The sequence below is a fragment of the Anas acuta genome, chromosome 5 (genome assembly GCF_963932015.1).
Source record: "Anas acuta chromosome 5, bAnaAcu1.1, whole genome shotgun sequence".
Lineage (NCBI taxonomy): Eukaryota > Metazoa > Chordata > Aves > Anseriformes > Anatidae > Anas > Anas acuta.
Genome location: NC_088983.1, coordinates 4,025,624 through 4,052,406, shown reverse-complemented (window position 1 = coordinate 4,052,406; position 26,783 = coordinate 4,025,624). Strand labels below are relative to the sequence as shown.

Here is a 26,783-nt window from a genome sequence, read left to right as displayed (position 1 = left end):
TGCAGGTAAAGTCTTGCACTGACAGCAGAACCACGGCCTGAAACTAAAGCCCAAGGTGTGTCGACTGACTCCTCAGCACGGCACTTCCCTGCTGAGTGCCAGGAGAAAGTTGGAAAGGGGACAGAAATAGAGGGATTTCTGTTTTCTCTCTCACACCTCTCACGTAACAGGGAGTGTACTGTTCCAACAGGGATGCTACAGAGGTGTTTGTTCTATTACACTGACTGGCCCTTCTCACTTAACTGGGTATAACTTTACCATAAACTAAAAAATTGAGATTTTTGTATCCCTTTTGCAGAATCCTTCTGTATTCAGGCGGGTCAAGCTGAATAGCCAGCATCCCTCCTGAGACAAAGTCCCTGCTTCTTCCACCAGCACATACCTAAATGCATGTAGGCTTTCACACTGCATTTCCCACATATCTGAGGCATTCCCCTGACAAGAGTGGCCACAAAGCTAATGTTATCAGCCTAAGGGATGCATGTGCACACACACAAGCATTTTTAGATTATCCAGATCAACTCAAATTCTGCTCAAGTACATGTACAAGAGCAGAGGGAGTTACAGTTGATTCCACCACTACAGCTACCTTGGAAATGTAACTAGGAAAAGTAGATTTGGGAAAAAAAAAGAGGAAAATATTTAAGTATCTTGTCTATGCAGCCATCATCCTGCTGCAGACTAAGAGCTGCAGTGCTGCACCCTCAGTAATACAGCCAGGTTATCGGCAACTCTCGGGTGAAGCCCAGACAGCAATTGCAGAACTCCCCGCTCCTCAGTGCCACAAATACCTGCATCCACCCACAGGGCAGTGCTGGATTCACTTGTGCTTTTGCCAGATGTCTCAAGGGTAAGCATTAACTACACTCGTCTAATAGCGTCAGCTAATCTCGCAGCACATACTGGTGGACAGCTTGTATGAAGTTGAAACTCACTCTTCTTCATTTGTCAGAAGACATGTAGCAGTAATCTGATGCCTAACAGCTATATAGAATTGAAGAAAGGCATGGAATTGTGCTTAGTAAAAAAGTCAGTTATGAAAATATATATGAGAAGGAAAACTTTTGTTGTTAGAGCCCTTACTGTGCAGAGGCATCGTGGATCTAACCCATGCTCGAGCATGTGCACCCCTACGACTTCTGAGAAGTTATCTGGGGGGGTTGCAAATGTAAATCCAACCCTAAGAGTTACCTGGTTAAGTACCACTTGTCAGATGTCCCCCCCCCAGCATCCAAGTAAAGTTGCAGAGCCGCTCTGCAACCCACCACATACAAAGAATTTAAGTGCAGTTATGCCCAAACTTTGCAGTTACTCCACTGCCCAGAGTTTCTCAGGCATTTATCCACCCTTTCCCATTAAGCTCCTGATGAGCACATGAAAACGCTGGTTTGCAGGTTATTTACCACATCCACACCGTCAATCAGGCATAGGCATCGTCCAGCACTGGGAGAAAAAAAAAACTCCTCCTCTAGAAGAGACAAGATCATTTTCCCTCCCCTAGTTGACAAGAGAGTTTACGAGCTGGCAATAACTGAGGCCTACATGGTACAATATAGCAGTGTTCACACCCACACTTAATACACTTTATGAGCAGGTTGCAAAAAAAAAAAAATCACAAAAGGAAGAGGAAAAAACACAGAAGTCAAATAATTCCGATTTTATATTCAGTCTTTGCAAGTCAAGGATGTCCTGTTTTTACTATTCATTCAAGGCAAAGGTCTACACAAGCATGTCAAAAGCTGTAATTGAAAAACAGTAAACACAACAGTCTTGAAAATACGTTTAATGTCTAATCTTATACAAAAGTGACAGCATTTTCAAAAAAATATCAAATCCTGTATTTATAGCTTCTCACTATCATACAGCAATATTTGTTTCATCTAAAGAAAATACAGCAGCAGGTGATAATCTATACTTTAAAGATGTGATTGCTTATATTTCATATTGTAAACAAATGCGGTATGTCGATCTCAAAGCACAAGTCAAAACAAACTTCTCAGCAATTTAACTCAAGTGATGCATAGAAATGTACAAATTCCATTGCAAAAGCTTCAGGCCAGAAGTTGCTCACACTTGACATAACATGTGATAAAGTTACTACACGGTATATAGTGACAACTGGAGTTTTTACACAATAGATTAACAGGTATACCCTTTTCACTGCTATGCAAAGAACTTTGCTCACAAAAACAAAGGGGTTATGAAACAGTTTTCATGACCTCAAGAAATACGAATATACATTGAAAAACATCCCATATATACTGAATTTTAGCCTAAATGTTCCAGTAATAAATCCTGTCTACTTCAGGAAGAACCTAGAAGCCTAGTTACTTTCACAAACCCCCTTTCCAGAAGTCAGTACTTGCTACATTTGCTTAATCCTTTCCTACCTCTTCCCATCCCCTGCAAAGACGTGCCCAGTGCAGTTTTGAAATGGAGCGCTGCCACCACGATCCATTCCTTTGGAGTAACTGGTTTTCACTACATCGATTTATCATCTAAGGCTGGAGGTATTAAAGAAAAAAAAAAAAAAAAAGCACTTGAGCAAATGTAGGCAGCGTTCTACCATGTTTATTTTTAATCAGTCTTGCTGAGATCAAAGCCAGGGCTGTTGTTTGGGAGGCAAAGGGGGCTTGTTTAAGGTTAATAAAGACTTACTTTTTTGGTTCTGATTCCTAGGGTTACAGGCGCTAGGTTTTAGGCTGAAATGTTAAGCGTTTTGGTTCAGTTCCAGTAGTGTCCTCCTAAAATAATTTTAAAATCCATGTACCTTTGCTATTTAATTTTCAGGACAGTTTAAAACAGCCACGGCTGACTGCTTCCCTCTGCAAAAAGTATTGCAGAACTTTGCCGTAAAGGCTCAGACAAGTAACAAGCATCACCACCAGGTCACCCCGCTTGTTTTTAAGAAGTCCATCCCATGCATGCAGGAAGCCATGATAAGGTATGGGAAGAGAATTAACTTGCTTTCACAGTTCCACGACACAAAGACTCCCTAAATGAGCTACCATGTTAAGCAAAATATGTTCCTAATTCTACCTACAGAGGCTAAGTTAGGATCTCCCCAGCTGGGGAGAAAACAAACCATCCATGGTCAAATCTAGGCTATGAAGTACCACGAAGATTTCCAGAGCTCCTCACTGACACGTGGCTACGCTCGCATTGCAGTGAACCCCCAGCATGCTCTTTGCACGGATATGGCAATATAAAAACTTACTGCAGCGTCCCTCCAGAGGAGGGGCAGCTACACAGCAGTGCACAGGCTTCGAGACATTCAATTACTCCCAGATTACGCTTACTCAGTGAGGTATGCAGACACCGAGCTGAGAACAGAGGATTTCTCTCCATCACCACCTTCAGTGGAGCCCCAAGGAGACCTGCTCGTTCCCAGCTGTGGCAGTTAAGTATGGCACAAAGGATCTTGGCAGCTGACACAACTAAATGCCAAGCCAAAAACTGCCGGGAAGGGAATTGCCAGACTGGGTTTTTGATCCTTTAAGCTCAAGTTGAGTGTCCAGGGACTCGGAAAACATCTGCTGAGTTCACACAACCCGGCAGACAGATTTTAAACGACTAGAACCCAGGTTGGAAACGGGGAAGTACCTTACCTAAGCGGGAATCGATTTCTCTTTACATCGACCAAGCCAAACTTCCAACCACCACAGAATGAGAAGTGGCAAAATGCTGTCCTCATTTGCATGCACGAAACTCACATTGGTTGATTCAAAGTGAACTGCACATCCAGGTTATTTCGTTATTTTGCACACAAATGCCTGTTTGTGAACATGAACAGTGTGCTGACAAGCCAGACCAAGTATTTCAAATGCGGATCTTCTCTCCCGTAGTCCCGGACTGAGCAATTGTTTTGAGTATATACAAAATGCTGAGAAAGCCTTCAAGTTCACACGCTCTGTCTCTTTAGTTTGAATTACTGTAGCATGTTCAAAAATCAGATTTCTTGACAAAAATCTTGAAATACTCTTTATTGACATTTTAGAATAACCTGAAAATAGACAAGATATGACTATCCATCCATTCAATAACCAGCACAAGTCTGGCAACAAGACTTAAAGCGTTCACGGAAATTTAAAAATTCTTAAGTCCTTGGGCCTGATTCATTATAATCCTTACTTGGCAACTCCCATTTTTCCAAGGAGTATTTGCCAAGGTAAGAACCATGCGTTTATTGTTATTTCTGCTCTTTGACACTCATTTTGTTAAACCGAACAGTTACGCTAGCATATGAGCAAGTTAAACTTATGCAAATTGCTCCTTCATACCTCAAATGCACATACAAGAGGCAAGTATTCTTCATAGCCCCAAACATTACTGAAACAAAAACTGTAAAAATCTCTGTAAGTAGTGGATGAAGGTGGAAAGCTACAGTACTTTGTTGCCCAGAATGTTTTCAACGGTAAGGCTGCAAGAGACAAGAAGTCATCGTCAATAGAGGGTTTTCACAAAGCAGTTAATCCACAAACACAGTAATTTTGTTTTTTAAACTAAGAACGTATCTCTACAATTTGTTATTCCCTACCTACATGCCCTAGAAGTGATCTCTCTATAATACAAGACTAGCAATAATATTCAGAAATATAAGATATACAAGTCTTCTCTGTTTTTTTTTGTCTTTTAGAGAAGGCTTTCCAAATAGTGGAAGTCCACTACATCATAATGCTTAGACACACCCCAACTTGACAAAATTTGACTATTCTGCCATATATAGTTAAGTATTTAAGAACAAAACTGGCTGTTATTCCTCTGACTCACAAGTCAGGCATGCTCCAAGTCCTTACCTGCATTAATAGGTCTTATGCTACTGCATTTCCATGCTTACAAGTTTACAGATCTGCGTAATTCAAGCCAAAAAATAAATAAATACTCACATGGGGACCACCAGGCATTGACGGAGCACCAGCAGGACCAGATGGCACTTGAAAAGGATTAGGGGGCGTAGGATATAGTCCTGGAGCCGGGTATGATCCTGCAGGTGGAGGAAACGGACCTGGCGGTGAAGGTCCCCACGTTCCGGGCGGGACCGTACCCCACGGTACTGTTGGCGCAGCCCCTGGAGTCTGGGTAGGAGCAGAATATGGCCCTGGGGGTGGATATGGCATGCTAGGTGCAGGATACTGCCCTCCCATTGTTGGTCCCCATGCTCCAGAGGGCATGGATCCCCAGGGCCCAACGGGAGCCGGAGGTGCAGCTGGCTCCGTCGGACCACCGTAAGGTCTTGGAAGCTCTGGAAAGGGCATGTTTGGTGGCGGATACTGCCCTGGTGGGACAGGACCTGGCACAGTTGGGGGCGGATACGGCCCTCCAGGAGGAGGGCAAGAGGGTCCGGTAGGAGGAGGAGGAAATGGAGCAGGCGGTCCGGGGGGCATTGAAGGATACATTCCTGTTGGAGGAGGTCCGAAGGGCACGCTGGAAGCAGACGTGTTGGGTGGCAGGCCGGCTGGCCCCGCAGGGGGAGCGCTCGGGTTGTTCCAGGGGTTCGACGCCGGCCAGCCCTGCGGAGGCTGACCGGGCTGCTGGCCGGGCTTCGTGCTGCTCACTTTGGAGGTCTTAGCAGGCGACTGATCTGGTAAAGCATCTGCCAACTAAGAGAGAAAGCGTTAGTGAGGGTGCAAAGCGCCTACAGGATGCGTCAGTTGCACACATTCACCTGCGATAAATGCGTTTGGGTTGCCAAAGCAGGAGAAAAAGAGCTACTTGGCTACGTTCCCTTCTGCCATTGAGGGAGAAGGGTGTTGTGACATGCCACAGCTCCAGAACCACAGATAAGAGGCAACCTGCCACACGCAGCAAGAAGCTATTCCAGCACAAACCCCAAAAAGACTTTCGGGAGTTCCCACTCTTCTGACACCATTAAAATACAGCTCCTCTGTTAGGACCATAGCAGAAGAGACAAGGCCCGCAGCAGATTTATACGTATAAAATTCACAGATTGTTACCTCTAAAGCTAAAGAGGAAAGCACGGTTACTGCAATAGCAGGGAAATAAGCTCAGCTGTAAGCTCTCCTTCTCAGAGAATTGTCTTAACTTTTAGAATGAAGTAACAACTGGCAGATCTTCAGGAAGGAGAAAACATCACTTACCGAAAAATCATCAGTTCCAGACATTTTGCTGAAAAGCAAGGTAATATAAAGTGAAATTTCTTGAAAATAAAGTACATCAAGCAAGAGTTCCTAACAAATTCCACATTTGTCTCCTTCAAATGGTAACAGATGTCCAATGACAGCACTTCTCAGCAACAGCTCTATCCCAATGACTCGGGTCCACGCAGACACCAGCTACAGGTCTCATGAAAAAACAAAACTCGAGCCTCCACCTGTCTCAGCTCAAAACAGGACCAACACAAAGTAAAAGGGTCACCATGGCAAGAAAAACAATATTGAATCCATACGTTTTTTTCCTAGGATACCAAGCAGGCAGCCTACCCAGTGATGCCTGTGACGTATTTCTGATCTTTTCTAAACTGGGACTCCGGAGCTCTGGCAGGCTGCCTGCAGGTGAAGTCAATGCCCCTAAAATTAAACGTGATGACACCCCCATTCAGACCTTATTTTCAGAAGCAGAAGAGCTATCTATGGATTTAAGACACGCCAAAGATAGTAGATGCATCTATTTACTTCCACTGCCTGCAGCCAGCTAGCCTCAGCTGAACACACACACAGCAAAGGCGCTGTGACTGTGTGCCTGATCGCCAACCTCTCAGCACTTGAGATGTGTTGAAAATAGAGAGCAAGGAGTTGTGTGCTATCATGAAGCTCACCTCGAGCCTTCCAAAGCTTCACCGTGATGAAAACTGACTGACCGCTGATCTTTATTAGCCCCAGGAAAAGGCAGCCATCACAAATCCGATGTTATGTTCGGTTTGACTGACAGGCACTGCCTAGAGGCGAAGAAATCTTAAGAGGATGACCAAGAGCAGGTGGAATCGCAACCAGGAGGTCTTAGGGGAGGGTGTAGAACAACAAAGATAAGAGGAGAATGCAAAATACAGACTCACAGGATGGCTTAGGTTGGAAAACACCTACAGGATCATCACATCCAGACATTAACCTAGCGGTGCTGAGTGTGCCACTAACCCCTAAGCACCACAACCGCATCTTCTGAATACCTCCTGGGGTGCTGAGTCAACAGCTTCCCTGGGCGGCCTGTCCCAAGGCTTCACAACTACTCCTGCCTAGCTGAATCCATAAAAAAAACAAACAAACAACTCTTGTGAATAGGTTAAAGGTGGTGAAAAGCTGACTTTTAACAGAGCGATCTCAGGGGTTGAGGTCTGCACAGACAGCCCCTAGCACATAGGTTTCTAGGCTCCCACTAAATTTCAAGTGATGTTCATACAAATCTTGTGCATATAACTAGAGGCTTCTCTACAACTGGCTTTTTTTTTTTAAACAATTTAGAGAATATTCTAATCTCAGGACAGCAGTGGCCTGAACAAGGAGCTATTTTCTCAGCATTGCATTTTGTTTTCAACAATGAAGGGAACAACAGCAGGCACAACAGCCTAACTCCTCAGCTATTCTAAGCCCAGACTTACTAGGCTCAGATTTACTAAGTTACAGGCAGTTTCTATGGAATAAAACTCAAAATATCGCTTCCACAAACCCATCTAGCTTCCTCCTTGTACTTACAACATCCTTTGAGGAGAAACTCCATCTGGCTGCTGTGTTACACAAAGAGGCGCCTCCCTTTTCTGTCCTAAAGCCGGATCCTCCCAGTTTCAGGTGAGGCTCCTTCATTCTTCTGTCTTCAGAAGGCGTTAGGTCTATTCTCACCCACCCTGCCCATGCTGCTCATTATTCTGTACATTTTCCCCCTTTTTCTTTCAGTTGCTCCTTCTCTGGGAAGAGATGTAGTTCATCTCCCTGACCCCTGTGCAGCACCCACTCCATCTCTTTGATTATTCTCACCGCTTCTCTTTGAGGTTTCTCCAATTCTTTTTTTATCCTTGGAGACGAATGACAAGAGAGAACCGCACAGCATTCAAAGTGTGGGAGCAGCGCTGCTTTATACAGCTCCATAATTATGTTCGGGTTTGTCCTCTATTTCCTTTCTGATACTTCTTAACACTTGATCTGCTTTTTGTTCACTGCCCAGCTGACTTCTGCAGCAAGGCTTCATTCTTCTGCAGTAAGGGTCAGCCCAGCGTTTATATTTGAATAAATTCAATACAGCCATCTACTCTGCACTACATCACGTTTCTCCACGTTGAATTATATCTGCCATTTTATTCCCTAAGCCTTACTTTCCTGAACGCCTTCCTATCAACAAGACGCTGTTCCTCTCATTCCCCAAGTTATTTGTGATCATACCACGCAACCAAACCCCTGTGGAGACGGTGAAATCCCCAGGTTATACCTAGGAATTTAGATAAACCTTTGAAGAAATGCACATTGACCTTCACAGACACTGCCCTGGTGGAAGCCAGGGGCTACGTGCAGGACAACAAAGGCTCATTAAAGCTCTAACAGCGGCTGAGAACAGCAATAGCTCCTTCAAGTACCTACAAATACCTGTAGCTTTGTATTTAATCGGTTCAGATCAGCAGCCATTTGTTTCGAGTTGAGGAACCAACTGAAAATCACCAGCAAAACGTGATCTGCTCCTTTCAAGAGCTCAGCTGCTTGAGGCACCCACCAGAAAAAGCCCCCTTTCTCTTCAACAGACACCACTCCTGTTAAAAAAGCTGCCAGTGGTTCATTACAAGAACCAGGGATGGAACAGAAATTGATCCTCGCTTTTCAGTGGCGCTGCAGCTCCATTTGCCCAGACACAAAGCTGTTTGATATAACCCACAAAAATACAGAAAAATCATTAATCTAGAGCCAAGTACAGAAATAACTTTTTTACAAAGATGCGCGTGTACGCGTATTCATATGCAAAAGAGCTGGTTAACGGAAAGCACCAAAACGGGCCAAGAAAATCATCCTTGCTGAGGCAGAAAAGATGGGACGGGTAAATCCAACTGAAAAACAGAAATACAGGAGACTGGGAAAAGCCCACAGAGAAAGTCAGAGCATGTGAGCCAGGGAGAGGAGGAAGAGAGGGAACAGACCTAGGGGTAACTCAGAAGATCCCGTGACATCCCATAGGAAATCCAAGGCAAAGCAGCGGATGGCTACGGCAGAAACAGGCCTGCCCACAAAACACCAACCCGCCCCAATATTTATCAGCTGCTAGTCCCAAAATATTGCTGTGCCATGAAAATTACGGAAACGATTCTGCTGCATGGCTGTGAGGAACAAACCTGCCGCTAGGCACAGCCCGTAATGAGACTGAGCAGCTCCCCTCCCCTGGCAGGCAGGCTACAGCAACATTTGTTGGCAACATTTGGCGTGTAGGGCCCGTGCCAAGCATGTCAAGGATCCTTCTGCAGGCAGCCCGGCCCGCTTTGGGGACATTTTTTTTAAACATCCACTTAATCTGCGTCCTGCCACCTTCCCTTCATAAGGAATCGCTGCTGTTGGAGCCCTTCAGGCACCACACGAGCTGATCTGTACTTCCCATCTATAATCCACTCTCTGTTTAGGTTGCACAGCTCCAAATTGCAATCCAAACCTCGCAGAGATACCAATTTTATTCGCAGCGCTGCCCGAGGCTCACAAACGATGCGAAATCAGATGCTGTCAGGTCAAGGACCTCCAGCTCGGTCCCTTTCAGAGCTCCCGTGGGCTCAGGATTTCAGAGAAACACGCTGATACATTTTGTTGCCTGGATTTTTCAGAGCTGGCAGGGTTAGCAAACGGACTTTCATTTTCTCTTGAAGCTTTCCTGGAAGAGCGCTGCACAAGCACCGATGTGCGTAGAGAATGACGGGGCTCGTAGCAGATATTTTTACATCACCACACTGCCACATTTGAAATCTATTTCAAATTATTCTTTCCTGGGGCTGAGCGAATAGAAGGAGGGCCGGAGGAGCTGAAGTAATTTGGCAGGGCGCAGAAGGACTACAGAAGGGGCAGCGTTAAAGCTGAAGTCCTGCTCACATCCACTGTGCTGAGAAATAGGATTTCCTTTGTTTCTGCAGGCCGCCGCCCCTGCAAACATCCTCTGCTTTCCAGAAGCACACAGCCTGCCAGCAGCACCCCTGAGAGCGCACACATGGACACAGGCGGGAAGCTGGAGAGATGACCAACATCTCCGGGCAGTGAGGAGAGAGAAAAAAGGAAAAAAGGAGCAGAATCCCTCTCGTCCTTTAACCCAAGGAGTGAACTGGAGCATGGCACAGAACACTTCACTGCGCCTACCCAGGAAATATACAGGGAAGACGACTTCAGCCTGGAGCCTGAGGCCTCTGGGCACCCAGGAGCTCTCTGAGGAATTAACTACCAGCAGGCGAGATGAGTCTGTAGGGCTCCAGGCTGCAAAAAAGGTTGAGAAGTGCCCCTCAGGCAGCACCAGCGGGCTAATTCCACCACCAGCATTCAGGCCTGACTGAAATACCCGGCAGTTTTCGGAGAGGTCTGTGAAAACCCCACTCCTGGAAGCTCCATGCTCCGTGTGGTGCACTAAATCCTTCAGCTTCCACAATAGAGCAGCTCCGCAGTGTTTTTTGAGCAATAAATCCTCTCCACTCGCATCCAACCCAACCGAAACCGAGGGCTGCAGAAGCATTTTTTCCCATGCTCTTGCCCTCCCTGGCTTTTCTCCACCACTGGTCCCCGGTGGCCCCCGTTAGAGCTGTCCAAACCACTTTTTCCTCCTCTTTCTAAATCTTTCCCACTTTTACAACTGCACGGCATTTTCCGAAGGCTCGCTGTGACAGATTTAGTTCCCATCTCCAAGATCATCTTTCAAACGCAGGAAAAAGCCTCCTAGGTGCAACAGGCTCAGCTGCCTTTCCACCGGGTGGCACGGCTCTGTCAGCGACGAGGCTCTTTTGTCACCGTACCATGACTAATGCCTCCAGCACAACCCCATCCCCAACCAGATCTCTGCCCACATAAGCCCAAACACCGACACGGATAAAAAGGAAGGGACCAAATCTTTGACAGCTCCTGAATGTTTTCAAAAATACGCAAATTTCTGCAGCTTCTACCTCCAGGTGTTAAGAATCAGCATTTTATAGCTGTCCTTCCCCATCTTTAAGGCCTCTTGTGAAGCACTTGTGTACCTTGTGACTGTCTCCTCTAACCTACAGGATTATTTGGGGAATAAACCTAATTCATGACAGGCTGAAGAGAAAAAACAATAGTTAGTTGTTAGCAGCTACTCTAGATGTGGTGATTTCTGCTTCTAGCACGTCTGTTTTGACAGAAGAGGGCAGAAGGAGGATTTTTTGTTTCCAGATTTCCAAAACAGATTTAGTCAAGAACAACGACGTGTGCTGCCACACGTGCTGCAAGTCACCAGCTACCAGAGCAAGCAATTCCCCAGAAGAGAGCTCCCCTCAGCCGCCAGGACCTGTACACCACACAGCCATACGGAACTGCAATCCGGTCCAGTTTGCCACATATGACAGGCTGCTCAGTTTCACAGCTGCCTCCCCACCAAGATGAGACCTGATCGCTTCTGGTGGTCACCACATCACAGGCAGGTGGTCCTGAAAGCAGCAAACACACATCGCTTCTCAGGGGGCTGTGTACCTGCCAGCTGTGGGACAAAGCCAGCTGAGAACTGCCAAAGACAACTCCTGTCTGCACCTCCCTGCCCTGGGCACCTCGCAGAAGGTGTTAGCCCAGCAGCTCACAGGAACCACAACAGATTGTCCACAGCTGCCTCTGAATTTCCTTCAGAGCCACGCAGCCCATTTACATCACACCATCCTTGGGTCCAGAAGGATGCTTCATTTATTTCTAGCTTTAACTTCCCATTATCGGTTCTTTGGGAGGCTTCCTGAACGCCTAAAAGTAAACGCCTGTAGTAAAGGCGATGTAAGGAACACCTGAACTCTCCTCCTATCAACACAATTTACTCAGGAATTACCAGCATTTTTGGTTGGATGAGACAGGCTGACCCTAACCATCAAGCATCCTCCTCAACTGTGCTGCTTTTAAAGCAACATCAGACCTGTGTGTCGCATTTCAGTGACAAACAAAGCCCCACACCTTCCTGCTCTGTTACAGAGGTTCTTTTCCAGGGTAGCTCTCTTTGGGATACAGCCTCGCTCCATGCTGGTACCTTTGGCTTCTTGATTTGGCACTGCTAAGGCATGCTGCAATGAACTTAAGTTCCAAAAGCACCTAAGATGCTTTATGGGATCGGGCTGACCTTTAGCACTCATTTGCACATCACTGGTCTAGGGAAGTGAACCTTCGGGGCGGGTCATTTTCATTTTGATTTAAAAGAAAGGACACTTGTTTCTTACACCTACTGACCAGGAGGCTGAACAAACACCCACAGGTCAGCAGTTTCCTGAGGCATCCACCCCGAAACAAGCTCTCCCTCCGAGACGAGACCTGCCAGATGAGTAACTCTCTCTCTCTCTCTCCAGGAAACGTGCTGGTCGATACCGCCGGGCGCTAGCTTTTCCATTGAGTCATTGAGGAGCCACCTCCTTAAAATACAGCAACATCTGCGAAAATTCACCTCTCAGAAGGCCACACCGGCTCGGAGACCCTCTTTAAGCAAAAACATTTGACACAAAGGGCTATTTACGAACCGCGCACGCCTATTTAAGTACCGCCAACAAGCCCCAGCCACCCCCCAGCCACCCCCCAGCCACCCCCCAGCTCACCGCCCCCCACCCCGAGGCAAGGCCCGGCACCGCCGCCCCAGCCCCACAAAGCCCCGGGCTCTTCAGCCTGACTGAGCAGAGCCGGAGGCGGCCGCGAGCCCCATCCCGGTACCTGCCGGCGGGGCGCGGCGCGGCGCAGGCCGGAGCGGAGCGGAGGCAGCAGGCGGCGGCCCCGCAGCACCACCGCCACCCCCTCACGCCCAGGCGGAAGCGGAAACTGCGTCACACGCCCCGCCTCCCGGAAGACCCCTGCGCTTAGCCACGCCTCCTTCTGCTTGACCACGCCCTCTTTCCCCTTGGCCACGCCCCCTTTGGTTGGCCACGCCCCCTCCCTCCTCTCCCCCCTTCCCGCCTTTTCGCACCGCCCCGCGGTCACGTGACGCCTTCCCGCCTCCCTCCTGACGGGAGGCGCCCAACGGTCGCCGCCGCCGCCCCCCCTGAGGGGCTTGGAGCCCCCACACGGCTCCCTCACAGCCCTGCGGTCGTGTTTGGGCTCCACACAAAATGGCCCTTCCCCAAAATGGCCCGTTTCCACCTTTGGTGCCCGCCCCCGTGTCTTCCCCGGCACGCCCCGAGGCGCCGCGGGTTGTCTTCCCTCAGCGCTACCTTTGCCCTCATGCCTCGCGCCCCGGCGGTTAAAGGCTGCTAAATATAATGTGGAGTTTTCCTGCCCTGCCCCGCCGAGCTATGGCACTAATCCGGCAAACATCTGCGTGTGGGGATAACGCTGTTAAATGAAGCAGAGTTCCCCGTGCCTGTGCCCATCTATTTGCCCTCCCCAAGGTCATAATTCTGCCATTTCTGTGGCAAATGGGAAAAAGGAGCAGGAATGAGCCCCGTTATGTTATTCCAGGCATTACCGTAGCAGCAACAGGCATAAAAATGCATTATTTTTAGCGATTTATTTGCATATTTTTTAACTATCTAACCCCAAAGGGTATTCACCACAGAGGCAGCCCCACCATGACGCGTTATCTCAGTTCATCAGCTCACTCAAAATTTAATTAAAAGCTGGAAAATTCAGGCTGACTGCACGCTCCTTTCGTAGTTACCTGTCCAACAATGGCAATCGCTGGGCGATGGTGGAGAAACGGCACTTCTGGCATGGCCTGGTGGGGAAAAATGAGCAAATAATAGCAAAATCCATCTTCCTGCCAGCTGTTTTCCCTGCTCGGAGGCCCTGTCACGGGCGGCTGCTGCCGTGTCCTGGGCTGCCAGCAGTGACAGCAGCAGCCCCTGGAGCTTGCTGCTTCTTCCTGAGCAATCTGGTAGTTAGAAGCCTTAATTAACGAGCACACATGCGGCCAACAATGGTTATGATACCTTAAATATCAAACAGGGGCTGCAATAGTGCTTTCCAGCAGTAGCCTTACCAGCCCGCCTCACTGACCTTGATGTCGGGCTCACCCGATACATAATAAATAAATGTTTCCCCCTTGCTGCAGAATACAAAGGATGATGCACTTCTAAGCAAATATTTGCTTGTATACACAGCTTTCTGCTCCTTCAGGCAAATGTGGCTCTTCCTCCGCGTGGAGGTTGTGCAAAGAGCTGCAGATGTACCTTCACGTAATTAGTGTGCCATTGATCCAGCTTAGAGCCAGGAACAGCACTCAGGGGGGATAACACCGAGCCCTGGCCACATCCTATTGGAAGACATCACTTTGCACTCTAAATTATGCAATGGAAAAAAAAAATAGGACGAAAATACAAATCGAGAGCTTGCACGCAATTCTGAAGGAAGGCAATGGAAGCTGTGTGAAAGAAATTTTGCTCCTGATTACTAAGAGCCATTATTTTCCACTTTGGGACCTTGCTGTGTTGTTTCAGTTACTCAGAGGGGCGGTTTCGTGTCTCGGTGTGAAGGCAGCTCTTTATTGCAGGACCTAGTGACTCTACCTTACGAGTGCAGACGACTTTGTTTTTGCTTTGGCATCGTGTAAATATTTGGATTGGGAAGAACAGGCGATCTGGCCTCCTGTTCCACACAGGGCCGGCTTCACACCCTGTCCAGTTGGGTTTTGAGTATCACCAAAGACGGAGATTGCACAACCCCTCTGGACATTCAGTCCTGTCCTTAAACACCATCGCAGTGAATATCACCATTGTGTCTAGTCAGACCCCCTCTTGGTACCTTGCTGACTGCAGTGAGATCCTTCCTGCCCTTTCTCCTAGCCAAAACCCCATTTCCTCAGCCCCTCTTCATGTCACACACTCTAGCCCCCCCAAACATATCAGTGAGCAACCACCTTCAGTGCATCAACATTTTTTTTTCTTGGCTTTCAGCAGCAAAATTGGGCCTGTCTGCTTTAGAGCAGCAGACAATACTTCAAGTAAGTTTTTAATCCCATTACAAGAAAAATCATCCCCTTCATGAGTGCATTGATCTTAGCTGGGGATGGAGGAGCACAGACAGTGAACATTTGGATCCCTCCCATTGGACTCTGACTTACTTATCACTGGATTTCAGTTCCCAGCTTGCCAACGAGTCAGATTTAGTACTTTTCGGGGGCAATAACAGAGATTTTGAAATGTGACAAGCATCAGAGTCAGGAAATGTTATTGCACCCAGAGGGCAGTGCATGCCACAGACAATAAATCCAGAGGAACAATGAGAGTATCTTTCGTGTGCCTCCTGCTTCTACATCAGCTAGTAAGAGGGAGGAAATCCACGACACAGCAGAGGCAGCCCTTTCTGTCCAACCAGAAAACGCAAGGATTTGTTTTTATTTGTCTAGTGAGATGAAAATAACGAAATGTAACATCAGTTTCAGTTAAGAAAACTGCCGTGAACGTAGAAAAAATCGTAAAATCTGCAGCTAGATTTTAAAGGATACCAGATGGTATGTTTGATGCATGTGGTATGCTGTTATATGCTTTTCCCCTATGGCCAATCACCGAGTGATCATTTATTTCAAAGCCCTCATAAAATAAATCACTTTGAAAATGACGCTGTCTCTAGTTAATAAGTGCTCTTTCTCCAGGCAGGGGCTTGTTGCCATGAAGATAAAATCATAAAACTGGTTCAAAGTGCATTGGGATGGCAAACGCACCCCATTGAGGCGGTGAGATAAACTGGCTTGGGCTGGAAAGGAAGCGCTGCTGCCTGCTTGTTGTGAAATTATGAGCAGGTGAGCTGTCATGAAAGGCATTCTGACAGTCGCTTGGGTTCGCACATGGGTGTTCTGTGACGGGGAGTGAATTTTTGGGGTACATTTCCTTTCCACGATGTGGATGTGGAGAGCCTTGATCCACGGTTCCCTTTGCCTGCCTCGTGGACCCAAACCTTTCTCCATCCCCTTTTTGTGTTCCCCTTCCCCCTTCCTCCCATTGCCCGATTGCAAACTCAGGTTCCTGGCGTGGTGTCGCAATCCTCAGCCTCTCAATGAGCTGTGTGACATTTGCTGCTTGGCTTTCGGCCACGGCTCCTACAGGCAGATGAAAATCCGCCAGCACAGCCCTCTGAAGCATCACGTTTTCAAGTGCTCGCTACTGTGGAGACGAGCTGCAAAACTTATTTTAAACGCTCAAGGATCAGAAGGCGAATAAAAGGAGCCCTCGGTTTATTTTGCTTTAATCTTGCAGTTGTAAATGAAGCTCTTATTTATTTATTTTTAATTATTATTATTATTTTTTTTTTAGGAGAGGTGAGCAGCCGCTGATCCGTGAAGGTTTTGCCTGGCAGTGCGGGCAGGGTCGATTTTTCCCTGGCCCAGATTCTCTCAGCATCGTGGACGCCGGCGCACACACAGACCAAAGGTCCAGCTGGCATCCAGCCCCATGCGGCTGTGGGCAACCAGATACTTCAGAAAAGAAGAGAAAAAAGAAATAATCCTCCCCTCTGCCAAGCCTCTGAGCCCCCAGCAGTCGGCAGCCTGGGGGGCACATCTGCATTGTCATCTTTTGTGCCTCATTTTCTCTTTCTGTGCAGAGCACCCGGGACTTGTTCATGGAGAGATGCTTCTGTGCTCGGGCTCTTTCTGCCTGGTGTGCTGCACTTCCTCTGCAAACCCTCTGGGGGCCTTTGAGACCTCCACTTTTGCACAGCCACCTAGGTACACGTTTCTTCTAGATGGGAAATTAATTGCTCACTACCACGTTGCTCGTGTCGCCGCTCCAGATGCGTATCGACGGCACAGCCAGGCTGCCAAGGTCAATGATCGGCTGATCGGTGCCAAAGAAGCCATTTAGAGTCAAATGGCTTGTAGGAATCCGGGGAAATGATGCAGGGCAGGATCATTTGGACTTGCGAAGGATCTTTAAGTTAGTGATACGACAGAGGTGCTGCTGAAGGGCATGGGATGAATTATTAACACGAGTGTTCGGTGTAAAATATCGTGTGGAGAGGGTGACAGAGGGATGCAGACCAGGTTGATGCTCACCACTGACTTCAGCAGCTCTCACAGTCTCCGAGTGGGGATATTTTCCCCCAGCATTGCCACGATGAACCAGGATGAATATTTACCGGGGTGGACATTTACCAGGTGCGTGGGGTGGCTGCAGGAGCGCAGTCAGCACACAGAAGCACACATCTCGTCCACTGCAGCTGTAATATGCTGAAATCTGGTTGCATCAGCTGAGAGTCGTTTACTGCTCCGAGAAAACCCGTGGGAATAACACCCTTGTCATTCCTCCTCCTCCTTCTCTGGAGCTTTCGGGCCCTGATTCAGCAAATAGCTTCGGTGCTGCGCTGAACTGGTGCCTTTTAGTTGCTAATGCCATGCAAAAATGCCATGAAAACAAAGCAGTTTGCATGACCACTGCGAAGAATTCACTTCCTTCTTTGGGCCTGATTTTCCATCGGCCTGCTGGAAGAGTACAGCGGGGAAACAGATCAGCCTGGAGAGACTTCTTAACTAAGAAACCCACCACAAATGTGCTGCTTCCACGATATTTTGGGTCAAATGGGTTTGTCAAGTCAATAGCCAGCAAAGTAAGAAGTATTCCTGCAAATAAATAAAAGTGACTTAGATATTTTTCATATCTGTCTGACAGAGCTCCTTTAAAGTGCAAACGTGGCTGGGATTAATGGAAGTGGGGAGAATTTCAAGCAGGAGTCATTAAAAAGAACAGAAAACACAAAGTTTTTAACTTTTTAACCTTGGGGTTCTTTCCAGTCACACCCTTAGCGATGATGATAAATGCAGAAAATTCCATTAAAATTATTCTTCAGACTCTTGAGGCATTTAGCATAATGTTCACAGTTCCTCTTTTCTCTTATGAAAACAGGAAGAAATTATGCAGGGCAGTAGCTGTTTAAATACTAGAAAGTCTCCCCGGGGAGGATTACAGACATTTCAGTGATAAATTGGAAGGGAGATAACAGGTTTGGAATGAGCCCCATCCACGGCTCATTTAAGTCCAAGCTCCCTCATTGATTTGGGGGCTAGACTAGGAATGGGGAAGGATCCCCCACAGATGGCCCCGATACTGGCTGAAGGTTGAGAATCCCCACAGTAAGCTCGTCTCCCCCCACAAAGGGCGACTGCATCCTAATTAATGAGCAGAAATACAACTCATATGGATATCTAGAAGAAAAAGGAGCTGACTATTGTGATAAAGTGCATTGCAAAACATGCTGGGCTCCACTGGAGCAGTATGATGAGCGCCCGAGGACAGATTGCGGCGTTATTTCGTGCTCCCCAGGGCTGTGCTGGAGGCAGCCGAGCAGAATGGGCGCTCGAAATCTGCTGCCCGGCCTGGCAGGAGCTCCTTCTCCTCCTCCTCCAGGAAATTCCTGGCCTTTGCTTCCACATCCCACGAGTGCTGCCCCAGACGTGGCTAATACCAGTGTTGCAGAGCCCCCTCCCTCCAGCACCTCTGCTATATTTATGTTTTTTTCCCCTTTTTTATGCTTAGACTTAGTTCTTCAGGACGTGGAGCATCTCCTTGCTTATTTTTGAGCATTAACAACGAGGTGTCGGCGCTGAGCTGCTGTTGGGACACAAAGAACCAGGAGCAATCACATTTCCTCGGTAATGATTCAGCCCAGGGTCCGGGCTGGCTGGCGACCTGAGCAAACCAGTCTTGTCCTGGAGCGTCACACTCCTCCCTCAGCCCTCCTCCTGCTAAACATCCTGAGAAAACAACACGGTGTGCTGCCAAAATAGCTGAAAGAAGCAACTCCCCAAACAGGAGGCCTTCCCCCGGCCCCGCCGTGTGAACCACAGGTTTGGGGAAGCAGCAGGAGGTAAAAACAAGCACTTTGCTGTTAGGAATTGCTTTTCTTGTAGGCAAAATATATATGGCGTGCCTGCTAAAGTGCATTTTCATAATTAAAAATAAGCTGTAAATGGATAAAGTTCACATTTCTGGTGGGGTACTCCCATTCATTCACTGAGTTGCAGTCAGTTCTTTGCAAAGGATCTCCCTGCTGTTAGAAATTCAGAAACGTGGTCACATTTTGATTGCAAAACCAGCATTTTGTGTCTCATTGAAAACACCTTGCTAATATTTTCATCGTTACTAATGTTTATTTTGCTGTAGAGACAGGGAAAGTACGCATGGCTGAGCTGGGCTGGCTCAAGAACACATTTGGGGTGAAGGATGGGATGTGTAAGAGCTCAGTAAGCACCTGGGAACAGATATCTCCAACCCCCCACCTCCCCTGTCTTCCCTTTAGCTCTTCTCCATCCTCCCCTTTCTCTTCCCCCCCAAAACTCCTGCCTGCCTGCAATCACAGCAGAGGAGTGCCTTGGATAAAGCACTATTTATTTGTGCTCCTGCTGCTGAAGGAAGAGCAGCATTGAAGCGTTAAGTGCATCCCCTGGCTCCTGCAATAGAAAGGATCCTTTTATTCCTCGGCAAGTCTTTTGTCTGGGCAGGAACCTGCCGCCCACTCGGGTAATTGTACCAGCAGAGCTCACCTGTGCTAGGAGAAGCTCCGTGAGGAGGGAATATCCAGCGGAAACTGAGGGAGAAAATGTAAAAGTCAACGGGCAAGCCCCTCATCTGGCTGGCGTACCACTCAGTGCCACCTTCAAGTGAGATATCCTCCTATTTCCCCTTCACATTTGCCCCCCTTTTGGGCACAGGACCAAAACTCCTCATGTACAAGGACGCTGGAGCCAGCAGCATTACACCAAGAGGTAATTTGGCTCTGAGCACGTAATAATGACAGGAGTTTAAAAATGACAGGATGTCCCACTCGCCAACGCGACGTTACCTTGCGGCAGCCAGATCTCAGACATCTCCCAGTCTTGTGCCAGCATTTTTTTTTTTTGTTGAAAAGGTAGGGAAAAGAAAAGCCTCCGGCCTGTCCTCAGCCTGCAGCTTGAGAGGTCAATGGTTTCCTGAAAAAGGAGGAATTCTGGGGGCAGCTGAGGATCAGCCAGTGATGTTCCTTGCCAAAAACACGAGGGTGGCGATTTCCTGCTCAATTGAGAAAGGTCTCTGTTGTACCCTGGTATGGGTTTCCTTCCCCGGTTCAGCTGACACCCCAAATTCCCCTTTCTTGCTGCAGTTTCCCACTCAGGTCACCCTTTATGCTCCTCCAGCCCGTCTTCCCCTGGGCTGAAGGCACCCTTTGCTTATTTGAATCTTTAGATGTCTTGGGAATAACACTAGGGTGCAGATAAAATAAAATTAAGGTTGTAGGGGAGAGCTGTGCTTTTACAATCAAATATCCCCAAACCTGAAATTTTCTCATTTTGCAACTCTGTTGGCGGAGAGAAACACTGTGTAGAATTTAGTAGGGTTATTCCCTTTCCCCTCTCACCCCCCAGGTATTTTCGAGACCTTTCCTCCTTCCCTGAGTTGGAGGACACAAAGTTTTGGATGGCTCTGAACCAGTTGCACGGCCGTACACCCAGTGCTCAGCTTGATTTTTCTTGACTAAATTTGCTCGATCAATTCTTTTCAGGCGCTGGGTATCAATTAAAAGAACACTACTCTTTTGTCTTGTGTGTTGCTCCCCTAAAAAAATAATGAACTGTTTAATACACTGGAGGCAATTTCAAATTATCTGGCTTAATGAGGAAGGTTGTGACAGAAGATTTATTACCCTTTCTGATCCGTTAATGTATTTTCCCAACCATCCCAGCAGAACCGATCGCTGTATTTTCATTATACCCTCTATTTTCAGGGGTTCATTAGTTGTGGGCTAAAAATATCACCCAAGGCCTCAGCCTGAGAACTCATCCAATTTTTTTTTTTTTTTTAATTGGAAATAAAATTTGATAAGACAACTTTCTAAACCATAACAGCACCGAACAGCAGGACCCTTACTGGGTGTTTTGTCCAAAGTGAAACTTCACGCGACTCCACATAAAGAACTGACCTAGAAATACCATCCTGTAACTGCTCCAAAGGACAAAACCCGGCCTTTTCTTTAAAAACAAACCAGAACAAACCCCAAATAATACACTTTCACACAAGCAATGGGTCGTAGTCTATTCCAATTGACATGCTTAGAGAAAAAGATTTGGCAACGAACCTGCTCATCTGCAACAAACTCAAGGGTTCCCTTAGCTAGTGGGTGAAAATGAGGCTGTGATTATTATTATTATTAATTATTTTCTTAAAGAATTAAAAAGAGAGAAAGGAAAATGAGCTGGAACAGCTCCTGCCCTGTGCTGGATTCAGACCCTGCTGAAGCTGCTCCTTCCCAGCGATGGCTTTGTGCTGGTGCGTGGCAGCACGTAACGAGCCTGTTTTTATTGTCTGCTGCATCATTTTGATAGATGGGCAACAGGAAAGCAGGGAGACAAACGGGTTTGGGTTCTGCAGGGCATGCTCTTTGCAGGAAGGGAGAGAAACCCTCACTCCATGGGGCGATTCGTGGTGCTCTTGTTTCAGCCGCTTGCTCTGATAAGCCTGTGCTGGGGGGAGCAGGGGAGAGGCAAAGGCAAGGAATTATATTTGAAATGCTTGGTTCTGCTTCTTGTAAAGGCAGAGATGCTGCACGCTGGTCAGCATGCTTTTGGCCCTCTACAGTGGCCAGACTTCCCTAATGGGCTAATGAGCCTGCTCCGGTTTTTAATTACACTCTTATGTCACAGCAACCGCAGGAGCTGTGTCTCCAACCCGGACATCCCCACGACTGGTCCCACACACACCGCTCAAGGGATTCTTCCCAGCAGTAAAACCCCTCAAGCATCCACGCCAGGGAATCCTTGGGGCGCTTTTTCATCCTCCCTAGACCTGCAGGGAGCCCTGCAGGAAGGTGCTCGCCGCGGGGAGGCCACGTTTTGGCCAGATAATGCAGCAGAGCTACCCAGGGGGTTACTGAAATGGATGCAGGGAGCAGGGAAATTACTGCGACTCGCCTCAGCCCCGTGCTATAGATTTTGTCTGCATAAATTATATATTTACATTCAAAACTCTATTATTCATAGAGTTGAGTAAACAAGTATTGATTTTTACACTGCAGCACAGACGAGTATTTCTAAGGGCGCGGGGGCTGCTCTCGCCTTCTTGGTAACCCTGACCTCATCCGTGCTTCCTGCCAGCAGGATTTAACGTGGACGATCAAGTTTACAAAATCAGCTTGCTGTCACTGCGCCGAAAGGAAATCAATGGGCTTTTCTTTCTGAATGGGCAGCTTCTCCTCCCCCACCACGTCACGCGCGGCTCGTCCCACCACGGCACATCCACGTTTCAGATGCGGAAGCAGGCAGATGCCGGCGGAGAGAAAGGAAAGGATGCGTGAAATGAGCTCAGCTTGTCAGATAACAGCGGCTCTCCCTCCATCGGGGAAGAGGCAGAAGCAGTGGCTGTGTGAATCTAGCACAAAGAGCAAGCTTCAGTGCATAAAACCACGATCACACTGCAGAGCTCAAGCAAACCACCTAAGAAAGCCCCTATGATCACTGCAGGAGCTTGTACTGGGATTTCTCCACCGGTTTCTCCACCAAATGTACGATATTTCCATGCACATTCAGGGGTGAAAAAAAAAAATACAACAACCCTTAACTGCATTTTCCAGTGCTACGTTATTTCAGAGGTTAACCAAAATCACTTACTTCATAGCTAACTTTGCTATATGGAATCCATGTACAAGTTCCTTATTGCATTTTTATTACAGGTAAAATTGACAGCGAAAATCACTAGGATATACTTAAAAATGGGAAGGAAATGTACGTTTACAATAAAAAGGTCTCTGAAGGTCTCTTGTTTCATAGGAAGGAAGCTGTCTTTATATTACATGAACTATAAAAAATGATTAAAACTGAAGAGAGACAGGAAGCTGATAATTTGATTTATCATCTTAATGGCTATGATTCATGAATAAATAATATAATGGTTTATGTCTCTCTTGTAAAAGAAGTAGAGAAGAGCAATTTGTCTAATAAATGACTTCAAAAATTACAGCTGAGTCTTGTTTGCCACATTTGTTCTATTTAAAAAGAATGACCAAGTATCTTATTTCTTATTACTTACTAGGACATTTGTTGTATTATTTATAAGAGTCAAAAACCTTAACTAAAAGCCACTCATCTCTGACCACAGTCTCCCATTAGCTTTAAATTCAGGAAAGAGAAAGGGATTGATCACTAGATCAATAAATCTAACCTTAGAGCTGACTAAAAGCTTCCTTTAACCTCCTTCCTACAGCATCCTTTTTCAAAATTAAAGCATCCCCCTTTTTAATTATTTAAGAGCACGTCAATTTTACAGTAAGGCCATGTATGACTGCATCACGCAAGGATTTCTTTTCCAGATTGGGAACACACCCGCATCTTTGAAAGAAAAGCATTTAAATTAAGATCACTATTTTTTTTTTTTTTTTTAGCTCAATATGCTACTGAAGAAGTAAGCATCCTGTTCCGAATGCGCCCCAGATTTCATCGTGACGACTGCTGAGAACGGGGGATGAAGGAGGACTGAATGCTCCCGGCGGCTGGACAGACAAACCACCCAAATCCATCATTGAGTCTGGCGGAGCGAGGTCGCTCGGCATTGATGGCGCTGCGCCTACACAGCTGCACAAAGTCACTTCAGGCAAAAGCAAATGCCAGAGAACTTAATTAACGGAGCGAGCGTTTGTCTTTTAAACCGTCCTGTAAAAAGAGCTCGTGTGTGTCCTTGGCTCAGCGAGCCTCAAGAGCCTGGCTTCCCTCCCCCTTATCAAAATCATGTATCAAAATCTGATCCTGTTTCTTACCAACTCACACCGATGTAACGCTGTGATTCTGCAGAACCACAGGGCAATGTAGTTGCACCCTCACAACAGAAACCACTTCAGGGCCAGGATCCCTGATGTAAATCTGGCTGGGAGCCTCAAAACACAGGGGCTGTGGCCAGGGTCAATTTAGGAGTACGTCCTCGTCCGCCTCAAGCTCTTGTTTTTCCCCACATCCCCATTCCTTTCTTTGTTCCACATTTAATCTTTATCCCCAAGAACCTGTCAACTTTATCCCGCAAGAACCTGGGATGAGGAGATGCAGTTCTTATCCTGTTCCTGGGGCTCTCCGAGAAAAGTCTAAAGGGCTTCAATACTGAACTTCAAGACTTGGTTGTTCCTGGAACATACTTCAGAGAGCTAATGCCAGGAATTATAAACTGTTCTTTGAGTGATCAGCACCGGTAAGACTGTTAGTGGTGAGAGCAGGAAGAGAACCTTAGGATGACAAATCTTTGTGTATCATGAAGCCAGTTATTTTCTACAAGGCTTACTCAAAAAAAAAAAAAAAAATTACATGGATTTAAGCAAAATAGATTTTGAGTTCTTGTGTTTCATAAAAACCTGTGTACTTTGGGAAATGTCTCCCTCACAGGCTGCACAAATATTCACAGTTCAGGCTGTCAGAAGATACTGAGGTCACACAGGCATGGCTTGGACAAACAAACAAGAGAAACGTAGGGTGAATTTCCACCCAGGCCCTTTCAGGGGTTATTTTCTACATACGATTTCTCTAAATAGATGCAACTCATTGGCCTGTGGTCAACAGGCACTATTTTTACATGCAGCACCTCCATTCCCCAACCGCTACATTATATAGGTCTCCTAAAACTGGAGTGCTCGAGACAGTTTTGGGGTAAGCGATGCATCAGCAGCACCTGACTGCCGAAGCAATGTAGGCTGCGTGTGGAATGACACTGAAATCACAGCAAATCGTAGACCTCTAACCCAAAAAGGTTCTTCCAATTTTCAATTCTTTCAATTCTTCCTGCTGCCTTTGAAAGACACAGTGGCCTTCGCCAAGTTTCAAAACAGGTAAGGCTTTTGGTGGAAATCTAGATATTGTGGGCTTGCGATAAATATAATAATGGCAATCTCCATCTAAAATTGAGCTTTTTGCCCTGACAGTTTCTGGAAGTTTTAATCAAGCAGCCCGCATCTGTGAAGTTAGATTTCAAACCAATTGTTTTGTATCACAGCAGCATTTTGGTCTAACATGCACCGTGTAAAAAAAAAGCAGAACAAAGATGATCCCTGCTATTCATTCACTTTGTATGTGGAAAATAGCGGTGGTAGATAAAGAAGAAACAGATTTACTAATCCAAAGCTGTTCTCGACAGAACCCAGCTTATGCAAAAAGTAATACCACTTAAATGAAAGCAGCAAGAGGGAAACATTACCAAAAGAAAAGGGTAATTTTTTGGACATCAGTCATACAACCATCATTTGCATACGGAGGAGGAAGAATCTCAGCTGGTATCAACTGTTGTAAGTGCATCAATAAAGCCACGCTGATTTATAGCAGCTGAGAGTCTGTCCTGCAGCGTATTCACCCGTGTGCGATGCGATAGATTGATGTGTTTGCGTTTTCTCCCTGGAGACTTTGGTTCGAAACCTATTTAAAACACAGTGAAAACAAACTGGCTGGTCTCTAAGCAGATGTCCCTGGAAATCTGCTTACATCACAGCCACAGCAGATCAGGGGAAAGGCTACTCCTGCTCAGGGGCAAGCAGGACTCTGCTGGAGTTGCCTGGCAAACTTCCTCGACTCACAAATTCCCAGGGTGCTGGACAAGGTGAAATTGAGGTATTCAAAGAGAAATGCTGCTTGTGCTGCTATAGCATTTAGTCTGCAATCCTGGAGGGAGACCGCACGGCACACTCCTGCTCTGAGCCTGCACACGTATGTAGCCTCACGCACCCGGGTCATTGTGAATTTTTGATAAGATCTCCGGCACGCACGCGGAAAATTAGACATCTGTAATTCCGACTGCTTTGGGTCTCACTTTCAAAGGCGTTTCAGGAGGATACAAATGCTCCCTGTGATCAAAAGGGAAGAAAACAGTACGGCTGCTGTCACTGCAGTTAGGTGATCTGCGAGCACGTGTGGGCGAAGCCACCAGAACCACAGGTTGCTCCTCGTGGAGCCCTTACCCGAGGCCAGCCTGGAAAATGCTCCAGTTTTGTGCCTGGACCTAGAGCCTGAGTCTCCTTGGGATCTCACCAATAATTCAGCAGCAGATCTGACCATCCACGCACCGTAAGCAATGCTTTTAGGAGCATTATCGTGGTTTTCCCGTACAGGTTGCAAGAAAAATGCGCACACTTTTTTTTCCAGCTATACTTAACTGAAAAACCCTCCCACTAACAACGTGAGAAAGCTGTTTGTCACCTCAGGATCAAACAAATAGTATCAGATAGTTTAATATGCATAAATTGTCCAAGATTAAGGAAATATCTGCCTTCCCACCCTATGCTTTATCAACTCAGACCAGCAGCCCCTAGAGTGAAAACTGGCTACTGCCCATAATGAAACAGGAACAGAGGAACAGTTGCCAAGTCCAAGCCCCATCTATCACAAGTGGCCGCATCATTACCCCTTCCAGACACCAAACAAACCCCAGTTTCTGAGCAGTTTGCTTTTTACTGCTGTTATAGAAATGAAATTCTACTCCAGAACCCCACTGCTGATGAGTGCGAGCCTTCCTCCTTTCCAGCCAAAATCCTTTCCCCAACCAGTTTGTACATGTTTGTTTCTGTACTGAGCGTTGTCCTTAGCTTGAATTGTTTTCTCCCTGGCGTTTAGCCCCCTGATGTATTTATAGCAAGATCGTATCCTCTTTCAAACTTCATTTTGCTAGGAATAGTAATGTTAGAAATAGACCGATGAATTTCCTACATTAAATATGGGCGCGCACACACACACACACACACAGACTAGAGAACTCGTTTTAAAAGAAATGCAGAAAA

The 26,783-nt window shown here is 46.8% G+C and overlaps 1 protein-coding gene across 2 annotated transcripts; it reads right to left on the bottom strand.

Annotated features, from left to right (window-relative positions):
- Nucleotides 1-1,767: 1,767 nt before the first annotated feature.
- Nucleotides 1,768-12,909, bottom strand: MAPK1IP1L (mitogen-activated protein kinase 1 interacting protein 1 like). Of its 2 annotated transcripts, none has more exons than XM_068682331.1 (4): nucleotides 12,804-12,909; nucleotides 6,099-6,126; nucleotides 4,887-5,600; nucleotides 1,768-4,420 (listed from the first exon to the last, which is right to left on the bottom strand). In XM_068682331.1, the coding sequence occupies exons 2-4, from the start codon at nucleotides 6,120-6,122 to the stop codon at nucleotides 4,409-4,411; spliced, it is 750 nt and encodes a 249-aa protein (XP_068538432.1). In that variant the 5' UTR covers nucleotides 6,123-6,126; nucleotides 12,804-12,909; the 3' UTR covers nucleotides 1,768-4,408. The 2 variants fall into 2 exon arrangements, with proteins under 2 accessions (XP_068538432.1, XP_068538433.1); XM_068682332.1 differs by having other exon boundaries at nucleotides 12,808-12,906.
- Between the last annotated feature and the right edge of the window lie 13,874 nt (nucleotides 12,910-26,783).